Below are 13,107 nucleotides of genomic sequence, written 5' to 3'. Positions count from 1 at the left end.
GGGAAATTAATCCCAGGTTTTCTTGAGTCATTTAGAGGCTCACAAAGTACACTTATGTAAGGATGTAACAGCAGAGAATTCACTTTTTTCACTTCTATGAGGGCAAAACAAGGTCATTTTTGACACTACATGATCACTTAACAATCCAGGTGCAAAACCTTGAGTGGAAGCTGCACAAGAGCACCAACAATCCTCTAGAGCAAGGGTCTGCAACCAATGACTGAGGCTGAGTCAGGGTCCAGAGAAGTCATCACAGAACTTACAGCTAGGCACATGTCAAAATGGGACTTTGTTTGACCCGCTTCTAAAAGTGGTATCTAGGAATTATGTCCAGTATTTAGTCACAGTCATCAACAGACTGAAAAGTAGTGACAGTAGATATGAAAGCAGGCTGCACCAGTTCATTGTGTTACTTTATTCAGATCAAGATACAGCATCCCAAGTGTGAAGAGGTTTCAAAATAAAAATAAAAGCAGTCTTTGTGATACAGGACAATCAACAATCAAGGTTTATTCAAGAGAACAAAATGAGAGGGGAGAAGGGAGGGGAAGAGAACGGCAGGAGGAGTTCAGAGAAAGACAAAAGTTTCTTTTATCAGCACAGACGATACATTTATTCAACCCGCCCTCAACCACCCACGCTCCCACCCCATAATAAAACATTATGCAGCCTTACGTACACATTCTCCATGTCTCCCCGCCCGTTTTCTTTCAAAGTAGTGGCTTGTTCACCATCGTACAGATTAGAAAGCAGGTATCTTTGGGTGGCCCTTCACGTTCACTGACATCCTGCTTTTAAATCTTGAGTACAGGTGAGGACTTAGCATGGACTAAAGATGGAAGCAGGAGACTGGGACACATGAGACCTATGGTTTTGTTTGTCAATTTCACTTTCACCATCACATTAAAGTCCAAGGAATAAAGCAACTTAAGAGAAAGGGCAAGTGACAGGTGTCTGCTCAGGCATACTAAAACCGCTGCCCATCAAAACCAGTGGCACACAGATTAAGAGCAACGCTGAGAAGATATTGCAGAAAATCACAAATGACAACTACTTCCCACCCTAGCACGTTAACAAAAACCACTGAGGATCTGTAGGAGGAGTAATTACGGGCAACACTTTACGACTGAGCTGGTCCCTGTTACAGTGGGCCGAGGTAATTTATTTGTTTGACCAATTCAATCTGAGATGCTGCAGAGAACAAACAGTGCAGAGGGGTGGGCTGGCCTGCTGGATGGAGTGAAGGGACACCATTTGAGATTGATTAGAACATGCAATCACCCAAAGAGTTCATTGGATTACATGCAGTGATGGACATCCCGTTAGTTCTTTGTCGAAAGGTTGTACAAAACATTGCTGTGAAGCAGTTAGGACACACAACAGGTTTGATCTGGTGGAATAAACTAAATCTGCTCAGTCCTTTCACTTCTCTGCAGAGTTACAGCAGTGTCTCAGTGAGAGAAGAGAGAGGAGAGGCTGGCAAAATAAACAGCTTGTTGAGCCATCTGCTGCTCCGAGTTAGCGTCTAGCATTGGGAGGGAAGTGTAGCAGCACATAGAGCTAGCAGGGCTGTAGGTGCTAGGTAGCTGACGTAGACGTGGTATGCTGCAAAGACTGGCTTAAGTACAACAGTGGCCAATGATGGGAGGAATGTGAAAAAGGGGGGTTTGGTTAGCGATGCCTAGCTAGTACAGTAGCACATTAGTCAGCATGCACCACTTAATGCAGTTTGATCACACTTTGCTTTAGTTGAAGCACTCATTTACAGCAAAGAGGAAGGTTAACAGAAGCCTGTGCTAAGCCGAGACATGTCTACCAACAAAAGGGAGAAAGAAAAAGATCAAACCATGGTTAACAGCTTCTCTCTATACAATAACCAGTTATTCCTGAACATCAATAAATATCTTGTAAAAGTGTTTCCGTTGTTGTTTCCGTTGGTTGTCTGGTTTAGAGATGTGGGGTTGGTTTTATGCTAGGGCCAGAACTAGAGAAGAAGACAAGAGAAGAAAGTTTCATTCTCATTTAATTGAAAGAATGTTAAATTCAAATTGTCATTAGACATTTGTAAAAAGTCAGAGAGAGAGGAAGACATACCACTGATCGCCTCCTGGGCAAAGTACTTGACATCCATGTCTGTGTCTGAGGCCAGTTTCTCCAGCACCGGCTTCACTTCTGTCTGAAGAGCACTTCAGAACAAAAAAGGAGGCAAATTATTCAAACTGCCTCCATCAATAAGTCTTGATTGCTGAGTGGATGTGCATTTTTAAAACAGCAGAATGTGACAAACATGATGCCAACACATACTTGCTGTCGAGGATGGGGCCGATCTTCTGAAGGGATTTTGCCACATTGAAGCGCACGTTGGCCACCTGGTCATTGGACATTTTGAGGACCACGGGAAGCATCTGCTTGGTGGTGATATCCTGACCACACGCCTCTGACAGCGCCTGAGAGACAGAACACAGGTGGTCAACCAGAAGTTAGTGTACAGGTGGAATAGAAAAAAAGAAATGACAGGTGGTTATTTGAAAGCAGGCTGGTGTGAGGTGATGGCAGTGACTCACGTTGATGCAGAACAGAGTGGTCATCCTGTGGAGGTAATTGGGGTCGTTGGCCATACCCAGCACTTTGGGTACGATGGTGTTCTGAGCCCACTCAGCTCCAAACTTTTCCACCAGCTTCATCAGATTACAGGTGGCTGCCTCACGGATGGCATACACTAGAAAATAAAAGTGACAGTACTTAGCACACGGTATGGGGGATGGGGTCTACATCCTTTGTCTTCTTTAAGGTCTGCAGGGTGGTGAGGGGACCAAGACAACAATCCTCTCTCTGTTGCTCATCTTGTGATTTTGTTTTCTTCACCACATGCAAGTTTCTAGGGGAATTTCCTTCAATTGATATCAGGATTTAACAAGCTGCTATGCAGACGACACAATCTTCACCCAATTTATTGAGGACAGATGGAATCTAAAAGTTTGAATGTTTTACTTTGTTGCCTAAATTCATACGATGTCAACTTTAAAAGAAGCCAAGGCTGTTTCCTAAAATACATAAAATATGTCCAGAAATGTTCCAAGTCCTGATTTCATGAGAAAGCAGAGATTGTTTTTCATGAGAAAAGAAGAAATGATCCCTTTATATTAAGACTCAGAAAAGAAAGGCTTCTGGGCTGCTTTCTGTAGTCCTGTCTGTCTTTGAAGGCCTTACGTAAGGGTGGCACAGCCCTTACCCCAGCCACTGCCAAACACACACTCATATGTACGGAAACTCACACCAGCAGCATTCCAATGATGTAACCCAGCTGGCCCTTTGTCCTCAATAGAGAGCGTGTGTCTGTCTAATGAGACGGCTGAATGTGAAGAGAACTCTACGCTCTGAGGGTAAAATGTATACAAGCCAATGTGTATGTCATCAAAGTGAACAGTTAGTGTTGTGTGACTCAGAGGACAAAGGCCTGACAGCATTAACATATAGGTGAACACCTCACTGACTGCTGGATGTAGAGAAGCTCCCAAAGCAAACAAGCTCACCCAGAATGACCTGACTACAACTTCAAACATTACCTACAGTTTCTTTACTCTGAGCTGTGACAACTAAAAAAGTTTGAATGTGAAACAAAAGCATCAGGACTCTTACAGTGATTGAGTTGATCAAAGCCAGCATCTTTGGCATGGCTTTTTGAAGCAGCATGTAGAACATGGATCTGAGGAAAAGGAGGCCTCAGGAAAAACATCCTATTAGCATGGTGGCAGGGAGCTGCAAATGATCACATCTCAGTCCCACTAAAGCCCAAAATTGACCCTCCCACCTTCCATGCTCATCATGCTTTCCCTTCAGCCACAATTCAGGTAATAACACAGAATCAGAGAGGGCAGACAGGCCCTGGTCGTGGTGGTACGTTGGTGAGAGCAGTGATATAAGACAGAAGGAACATGATACTACACCTTGAAGCTCAGCAGATTTATGGGAAACTGTTGTAATTCAGAAGAAAAGGAGCTAGTGGGTCATTCAGAGGTGATGTAAGGCGAGTCTACTAATGCAGGAAATGACCAAAACAGAACTTACATCAACTTAACGTAAGCTGGTACCACAATTACTAACCCACAATAAAAAATATAATTTCATAATTTTTTCTCAAAATGCCAGCCAAAGCCTTATGTTGTGTCTAAGCAGCAGTCAAGTCACTGCCAAAGCTACCACCAACACCGTCATGCTGCACTCTGATGTCAGCAAACACTAATGACATTTGGCATCTCACTGTGTTACTTTGGTCTAGACATGGGAGGTGAAGTCCAATGAAGTCTGTGTTGGGTTAAACACCTCCCCAGCACCAGGGTTATAATAGTTAACTAAAACGAAAACTAAAATTTAAAATACATTGCAGTTAACTCAAACTAATAAAAACTAGAAAAGAAAACAAAAACGATAACTAAACTAAACTGTATCTTGTGTTTACAAAACTAACTGAAACTAACTAAAATTAAAGACAAAATGTCCTTAGTTTTAGTTTTTGACAAAATTAATAGCCTTTAGGATTAAATTAATCTGACACATTTTCCCAACCAATTTTACGACAGTTTTCGGCAGTTGTCAGTGCCGTACAGCACCATCAGTGACGTACTGGGACGTGCTTGTTTACTGCACTGACTGGCTGTGCGCTGTGCTTTGACCAAACGTAGTGGAGCAATGAATCAGAGCCTCTGTAATAGTTTTAATTATGTGAGTCTGACTTAAATTGTATTTGAGTCTGCCTTTTTTTTAAAGTTTCTAATTATTAAAGCTCATATTATATTTTTTTTAAATAAAATTTATGTTTATATTATTTTTATTTAATTCATGTTTATATTTTTATATTAAGTTTATATTATTTTCTTGTTTTTAAGGCAGCAGCCAACAGTTCAGTATCAGCATTGACTAAGCAGTGAGCACTATCTTGGAAACTTGAAAATAAACAGTATTACAAAATATTTACTCTGACCTTTTTGATTCCTGCACCTGGTTGATAAGGTATGAAAAAAACTAAAACTAAACTGAAACTAAACTAAAACTAAGCCTTGTTGCAAAAATCAAAACTAAATAAAACCTAGAATGCCCGCTCTAAAACTAATAAAAACTAAACTGGAATGGAAAAAAAATGTCAAAACTAACTAAAACTAAACTAAAATGACAAATCCAAAACTATTATAACCTTGCCTGGAGGTGGTGCTGGCTCTGCTAGCATTAGCCACACATAGCAAGCTATTCAACAATGTTCACCAGCAGACTGAGTCCACATTAAGCCATGTTTACTGGGTGGTGTCTTACCTCTGGACGGGTCAGTTCGTTTGATTTAAATTTTAAGGATATGTAGGAAAGTGTCTTGGAACATGCACAGGATTTTTTAACATAACTGAAAAACTTTTGATTTCTTACCGTGGTCAATAAGCCAGGCCATGCAGAGGGTGTTGAGTTTCTCATCAAAAAATTCGACTCCCTGGGAAACACAAACTCAGAGTCATTTGAGAGCTTTCTGTAACGTTCACAGCACATTAGTCGTAAATGGTCCACCTGCACTTTTCTAAATTTCCTTGGTACCAATTAGAAAGAATTTAAAAGGTTTAAAGGGGTTCCAGTGTTTCTGGACTCAGCGACTCACCAGCTGTCCTGCCAACAGGGGCATGTACTCTATGATGGCGAGGCGGACCCTCCACTTTGCGTCCTCAGCCAGCTCTACAATGGCCGGCAGCAGTGACTGGGAGAGCTGACGGATGCCAATCACTTCGTTCACACAGTCCAAGTTGGAGATAATGTTGAGGCGCACCTCAGGACACTGTGACAGAAAAAAAAATCAGATCAGAGATGTTCCTCTCAGCCAAACAGTTTCTTCTTCCTTCACACTTCACAAATAAAGTTGATTTAAAAAGTGTTGTCCAGCAGATCTCCATTTAAGACCCTTGACCATTATTCTTGACAAGCTAAACAAAACTTTCATCTTCCTGTTCCAAAAGCCACGGGTCTTGCACAGTAGTTTGACAGTCAGTGGTTCTTGTGTACTGAGTGGGAGCAGAGAGGCAGCCAAATAAGGCACAGTGACAGTGTGGAATAAATCTGCTTCTGAAGAAATGACACGTGTTTATAACGTTCTCCATTTTGCTTCCTTGAACACAGTCCTCAGATGGATGCACCTTGAATTATTGAAATTTGCACATCAAAACTGTCACTCTGGACTGTAATCTAATTAGACACTCTTGGTCTTGTGTTTGTGCTGTGAGGAAATGAGGCCATCTTTAAATAGGAGGAAGTAAAGCGGTGGAAGAACTGACAGCCTCAAGTCATCCAGAGCGCTGATGGGCCTAACTGTAATCTGCTCACACAGTCCATGTTATGGAAATGTAGTCACTGGATAGAGTGTTACTGAACACTCATCAGACCACGATACTCAAAACAGGAGTCGATGTTTTCAAGGTTTCAGTCACAGCTCCACAGACAGTTCATTTAACTGACTGACAGGTCTCTCAAATTTACAAAAGGAACTGAAATGACTGCTTCCTGCTGTCCATGAAATCAGAATCTGGTGCGACCAGCATTTCATTATTCCTCCCTCCAGACAGCAGCTCAGTCTAATTGTAAGGTGCCGGTCTTTATAAGACTTTGTAAGCCATCCTCTGACCCAGCCAGGTGGCAGACAGGTACGTCTAGTGGCTGCAGATAATTGGCTTTGTCCTGTCTCCAATGTGCAGATCTGGGCCAAAGATGTTGGTCAGTCTACACCTCACAGGAAGCTTCTGTCCACAACCTAACTACCCCCTAAGGCTTTCTAAAGCCAGTTGTGTAAAACAGAAATGAAAACTTAGGGCCCACAATGACATGTCTGCATTTCCTTTACCTCGTCCTTGAGCTGAGCCAGGAAGAGTGGCAGTAAGTGCTCTATTGTGTTGTCCTTGCCCAGGATGGTGGAAAGGCCCATAATGACTGAGGCCAGAGCTGACTTCACATGCTGGTTGGTGTCTGAGACCAGTTCCTGTTCAGGGATGGGACACATAGGACACAGTGATCAGCACAAACACATAATTAAGACGGAGAAGCTGGAAATAAACACCAACACCACTCTGATGGCTCATGTTACAGTACAGTGCACTGGGGGACCCTGGTTGACTTTGCAAAGTAATTCTGGTGCATTCCAGTGAAACATCAATACAACATTAATATGATTAAAAACGGTGAAACCCTTCAAAAGGTGCACAGTAAAATGTGCAGTGAAGTCTGAACAGCTGTGTTAATATGTTGCACCAGTTTGTTGCTGCCTGTATGGCTTTGTTCTGTTGATATACTGACAGGCTGAGCACAACAACCACTTTCTGACACTGATCCTTCCCTTAACAAATATAGTGAAAAATCCTCAATTCAAAAGCAGCTGTAGCCATACTCACACTATCAGGAAAATACAAGAAGCTTTTTCATTATATAGGATTTTTTTTGGTCAGTAGAACTACAGCTGAACTGGAAGGAAAAACGCACGAGTGCCACCTGCTGGCCATAAACGGAACTACTCTAACAGAAACAATGCCTTACTTAAGGTGTTTGGTAAACACGCACATCACACAAAGCATCAGAGGTTTCCAGTTTTATTTTTCAATGGAGTTTCTAAGGCCCGTGACTGCTTCCAAAATGAGCAAGGGATGAATGAACCTTTTAACTAGTACAAGAGTATAACTCGTGACATATTATGTTAACACACCAAATAAAAGAACAGCTGATGCTCTGATAAACCCAACGACGAGTGTTGCACAGCTACCTGTCTCTGTGACTGCAAATGTCTTTGGATCAATCCAACTACAGGACAGTGGTGGCCCTTTTTTGAGCTTTCATTATAAGGCATAAAAACAGGACATGATTTGACTTAAAAAAATATTTGAGATGACAGGATCATACTTTAAATTGGGGGATAACTACGAGAAATTACAAGTCGGGACAAGAGCGAGAGATCATCCCAGATGAGGAGTGTTGGCAGCCTGCCATTTTAGTTTATACTTGTTGGTTGTGTAAAGTCGCATTATAATTGTAGCTAGAAACTGTGTTTTTAACTGCAACAACCCTGACATGTAAACAGATGCATGTCTGTTGTTATTCTTTGCTTTTATTTTAAAAGGATTTATGTTGTTTTCTTTTATAATTATACAAGATAAATAGCCTGTTTGTCAGTCAGTGCTTGTTGCAGACAAACTTCGTATTCACAGTGAAATATTAAGTATGACTCAAGTTACTGTAGTAGTTGTTACTGTAGTTACTTTGTTTAAATCTGATGTTTGACCATGTGAACTCAACACCTGACCAGAGGTGTCAATAACTGAGCAAAGTTATTTTTGGGGCTTTTATGCCTTGAACTGGACAGTAGAGAGGACAGTACATAGAGCAGGAAACAGGCTGGATTCAAACCAGGGCCACATGCGCGAGGGCGAACCTCGTGGAGCGCAACCTAAACTACTAGGCCATCTGCACTGGAGTAGAGTATACAGTAAAATAAATAACAGCAATAATAAATGCCTTCTCTAATTCAAAGCAAACCCTGATGTGGGTTTTTCTTCACTGATAAAACAATAAGATTTCAACAAAGGTCCATTTCTCACCTTGACACAGGGCAGAATATGAGTCATGATAATCTGCTCACGACTGTCTTCAGGGAGGTTCTCGCAGAATTCTAGTAGAAAAAAACAAAAAACAAAATCAGTATGGCTTAAATGTTACATGGAACAGGCTAATAAGAGATCACTCCTTGTGACATTCAATAATGAGTATTCAAATACTGACCTTTGACTTTGTTGGCAGCAGCAGCACGGACTTCAGCTTCACAGTCCTTTAGAAGGTTCTGGAAGGCTGGTACCAGATCATTCTTGGTGATCTCTGGACCCACAGCTTTTTGGAGCTACAATCACAGAAAAATAAAGATGCTTCAAAATCAATACCAAAGATGGGAAATAGAGCATTTCACCATCTATCATTTGCTTGCAGTTAGAAACAACTAATTAAATGAAAATAAATTACAGTTTTTAAATACCAAAGACTACAGAGATGGAATTAATAAAAATAAAGTTTTCCTAAAAAAAACTTTTTTACAGAATTTAAACCTTCCACAACCAGAGACCTGCTTTGAACCTAGAAGTAAATTTGGTTTAATAAATTTATTTTGTTTAGTGGGCTGTTTAAGATCAATATAAAGATGTGAACAAAACATTTATCGTGACGATTTTCTGTGAGAACTTCAAATGCAGGTTATGAATGCTCATATGCTGCTCAGTAGAAAAGCACCAACAAACAGTGTCGCTTGGATAAATCTTGAAAAAACCTCCATCTTTAAGATGGAGGTAATATTATTATAAGACATATGAGATGTGGTGACATCTTAAGACATGTGGAGACGTCTAGAGCCATTTTGATGGCTGGGTGTCTTTGTGATATTTGATTTCCAACAAACTGTTTACATCTCTATGGATCTGGTACAGTCGTGGGTCTGGGACATGTTCTGTCTAAAGATACATAACGTTCACACATAAACAACAGGGAAGCAACCAACCTTCCACTGACAAAGAAGAAAAGACAGTCCCAAAACTCAATGCTGTCTTATGAACATGCTGAATGCTTACAAGCCAGCAAAAGACACACCATATGAATAGTTCCTGCCTGTGGCCATCAGACTACAGTTCCTCACTTTGAGTGTCAAAGGTTCACTCTGGACTCTGGTTTAAGGAAAATGTGCAATAATTTACCTTCTGTGCAATATACACAATTAATGACAATATTTGTGCAATAATCTATCATTTGAGTCACAATTTTTATACCACATTCTTATCAAATGTTTACACTTCTATTTTATACTTATTTTCAATTTCATATCACACTCATGGTTCCATTTTTTGCTTTCTTATATTTGTATGTTTTTTACTTTCTTTTATCTTATAATTTTATATTTTGTACTTGATTTTATTGTGATTTTATATTTTTTACTTAATGTCTTATATTTTATATTTTGTACTTTGTTTTTAAAACTTTTTGAAGGAGTAACTGTTACTAAACAGCAATTTCCCCTCAGATATCAATAAAGTACTTCTGATTTCTGAAAATGCTGAGTAACTATGTAACCAAGAATCACATGAAAAGTAAGCAACTTTGGCATGAGCAAAGGTCATGTGAAATGCTGTTTGCACTTAAATCTGAGCTCGAATCGGTCAAAACATCAAATATAGACACAATCTGATTGCAAGGTGCTGTGGCAGACATTTCAGTCTAGTTTTATAATTCTATTCTAAACTGAATTGTTACAATTTATACTAACTACAGTCATACTTGCACTTTGAAAACATTAACCTTGGTTTGCCAGAAATGTGAGACAAGTCCATCAGGCAATCATCCCACTGAGAAGACTGTAAGGCTACAGTGACAGCGTAAAGATCAAAGGGACGACTGTCAATTAAAACAGAAGCACTGTAGAAGAACTGCTGCTGCCAGACACTTAGCCATACATTATTTATGAGCACAAAAATAGGCCGAGTACAATATTTAGCATAAAAAGGGACAGTAGCCCTCAGTGCAAAAGGCCTTGTTGTAACGAATCTTGAAAAAACACTTACTCTGGAGTCTTTTAAATGTCTATTTAATGATTAAAGATTTTTAGTTTGAAGCAGTGTTTCCCTAAGCACACCATACTTCAGGGTGTGTGCATCTGTCCCATTTTTTGCATACAGCATCACGATGTAAAATTCAAATGTAATGTGCACGACTGTTCTTGTGTCAGTTATTAATTCTGTTTGTGTTTCCATCACATTAACCAACACAAAGAAAATGTCCCTTTACCTCAGAGAACTTGTCAGCCACCATGTAGCGAACCCTCCAGGATTTGTCTTCTGCTGCCTGGCGCAGGGTTGGCATTACCAGTGTCTCCAGGTCCTCTTGAGGCAGCAATGTGGCAATGCTGACACAAGCTTCCACTGCAAGAAGCCGCACAGAGTCCTAGCAGGGAAAGTGATTGTTTTGATTAGCAAAAGAAATCTCAAAAAGACACAAGAAAACTGAACGCAACAGCAGTTTAGGCAGGCGAGGTAAACAGCAGTTGTCATACCTGCTCATCAGAGGCCAGGGCAGTGAAGAGGGAAATAATGTCACTTTTTACATAATCCGGCTCCAAGACCTTAGCAAACTCTCCCAGTTTAGATGCTGCAGCACGGCGCACCATCGGGGTATCATCAGCGCACAAGGAACGAAAATACCTGAAAATACAGACAGACCTCTTATTAGACAAATAACTGACTGCTGAACAACTTATGGCTGTAAAATGTTTTATTAAATTAAGGTACTGCGAGTAAGCACATTTCCTTGGATTCTCAAATGCTTCCCCAAAAGTCACTTACTGACGGAGCTCAGCCTTGACACTGCTGGAGACACGAGGATAACAGACGCTAAAGAGACCACAGGCAGATGTGCGAGAGGTGAACCAGTCACCACTGGCAAGCCGCTTGAGCAGAGGCTCAAAGTGAACCTCCAAGTCAACTGGACAGTGCTCCTGAGAGATCTTTCGCAGGGACTCCACAGCTTTGTCTCTGACTACTGTCTCCTCTACTGTAGCAAGACTCTCCAAAGGAGGCTGTGCATTAAGAAGAAATACAGTTACATAGGGTACACACTGTTTATTCTTGACAGATTATTATTTAATTGTGTAATTTTAAATGTTTGTCAGGGCAGACAAGTAAGAAATCCATCAAAAGTTAAGCAGTTCCTACTGCTGAAAAGATTTTTATCAGTAAAAAAAAAAATCTTGATTTTGCTGACACTAACTAAACACAAGTGAGAGTCAGAAAGCCTATGGTAATAAATCCTCAAGTCACTTACCAGGAGACAGTGGACATACTCTGGCCCTCCAACCAACATAGTGAAATTGCCAAGCTGCTCAGCCAAGGCCAACAGCACCTCGTCTTCATCATAGATGGTGTCTAAATGTTGACAGAGAGATGTGTCAAAATTCTTGAGTACACTTACATTAAATTCAGAAATAAGTAACACTGCAGCTGGTCAGTCATTTAAAGTCAGATTTATTTATTGAATTAAGTAAGCCTGATAGTTTTAAAACCTTTTAAAAGAATCATTAAGTTTACAGCTGCTGTGTCAACCATCAGGTGAATGTGTTACACAGATGGTTTTATTACCTGTGAGGAAAGGTAGAAGTTCAGTGCGGGTTCTCTCAACACCGAGAGCCAAAGCGATTGTGGACAGCTTCTTGATGCTGTTCAGTCGTAACTGTAAACACAGTTGGCTTAAATTACACAAACATACAATTTCTATCAATTACTCATGATTAAAAAACAGTGCTACTGCTACGATCTCAGCTTTGGCAAGGGTCTCAGAAATGAATGTCGTCAAAGCCAGATATCGTCAACCAGCGCCCTCGTTAAACCCAACAAATCATAGCAACAGGATATGATAATTGTAGTGTCAATGGTAAAATGCGTCTACATGGAATGACTATGAATATTAATGCGGCCTCGGGCACCCCGCCGTTGTCATTGCTAACTCTAACGTTACTCAAATAACACAAGCTAGCATTTAGCTGGTCAATGGTAGCGGTGCTATGTTAGCACTGCGGCTAAAACTGATGACCTAAATGATTTCTCTTACCCAATTCTATACACCCTCCAAATATCTGACTGGTGGAAGGTACATCTAAGCAGACTTCTATTCAAATTATAATATCAAGATGTTGCTAACAAATCAAATTATATAAGTAGTTCACTAAAATGGAAAAGCAGGGTGCGCCCGGCAGGAAAAACGGACAGGCCTAGGCCGGGAACGTTAGCTAGCATGTATGCTGGGTAGCTAGCTCGTATTCGGATGTCCAGCCGAAAGAAGACGTAAAATAGCCCGATTTTCCCTTGAAACATGTATTGCGATTCATTAACAGATGAATGAAAATACCTGGACGTCCTCATTACGCAGTTCGTCAATGAGAACGGCGATGGGGTACAGAGAATCGTCTCCATCAGCTCCTGCCATTTTGGATACTGTTGCAGTTACCGAATGGCGCTGTTGTGATGCACTACGGGGTTTCTGCCAGAGAAGAGCGGTTGCAGGGCCCTCCCT

The 13,107-nt window shown here is 40.8% G+C and overlaps 1 protein-coding gene across 1 annotated transcript; it reads right to left on the bottom strand.

Moving 5' to 3' along the window:
• Positions 1 to 400: 400 nt before the first annotated feature.
• ppp2r1bb (protein phosphatase 2, regulatory subunit A, beta b) lies at positions 401 to 13,107 on the bottom strand. The gene is made up of 15 exons (XM_074679647.1): positions 12,943 to 13,107; positions 12,177 to 12,267; positions 11,863 to 11,963; positions 11,385 to 11,617; positions 11,096 to 11,243; positions 10,831 to 10,986; positions 8,791 to 8,905; positions 8,610 to 8,680; positions 6,869 to 7,003; positions 5,639 to 5,812; positions 5,416 to 5,476; positions 2,565 to 2,719; positions 2,305 to 2,447; positions 2,095 to 2,186; positions 401 to 1,984 (listed from the first exon to the last, which is right to left on the bottom strand). Exons 1-15 carry the CDS (start codon positions 13,018 to 13,020, stop codon positions 1,968 to 1,970), a joined length of 1,770 nt encoding a protein of 589 aa, XP_074535748.1. The 5' UTR covers positions 13,021 to 13,107; the 3' UTR covers positions 401 to 1,967.

Source organism: Halichoeres trimaculatus, unplaced genomic scaffold (genome assembly GCF_033239565.1).
Source record: "Halichoeres trimaculatus isolate MK-OKI-2021-1 unplaced genomic scaffold, fHalTri1.1 fHalTri1_scaffold_9, whole genome shotgun sequence".
Classification (NCBI taxonomy): Eukaryota; Metazoa; Chordata; class Actinopteri; order Labriformes; family Labridae; genus Halichoeres; species Halichoeres trimaculatus.
Note: the sequence above shows the minus strand (reverse complement) of the source record. Positions and strands in the feature narration are given on the sequence as shown.

Coding starts and splice junctions, on each gene's coding strand:
- ppp2r1bb (XM_074679647.1), bottom strand. CDS start 13,020: ATGGCAGGAGCTGATGGAGACGATTCTCTGTACCCCATCGCCGTTCTC. Junction 11,618..11,862: donor AGTATGTCCACTGTCTCCTG/GTAAGTGACTTG, acceptor CTTAATGCACAG/CCTCCTTTGGAGAGTCTTGC. Junction 8,906..10,830: donor TGGCTGACAAGTTCTCTGAG/GTAAAGGGACAT, acceptor CTGTGATTGTAG/CTCCAAAAAGCTGTGGGTCC.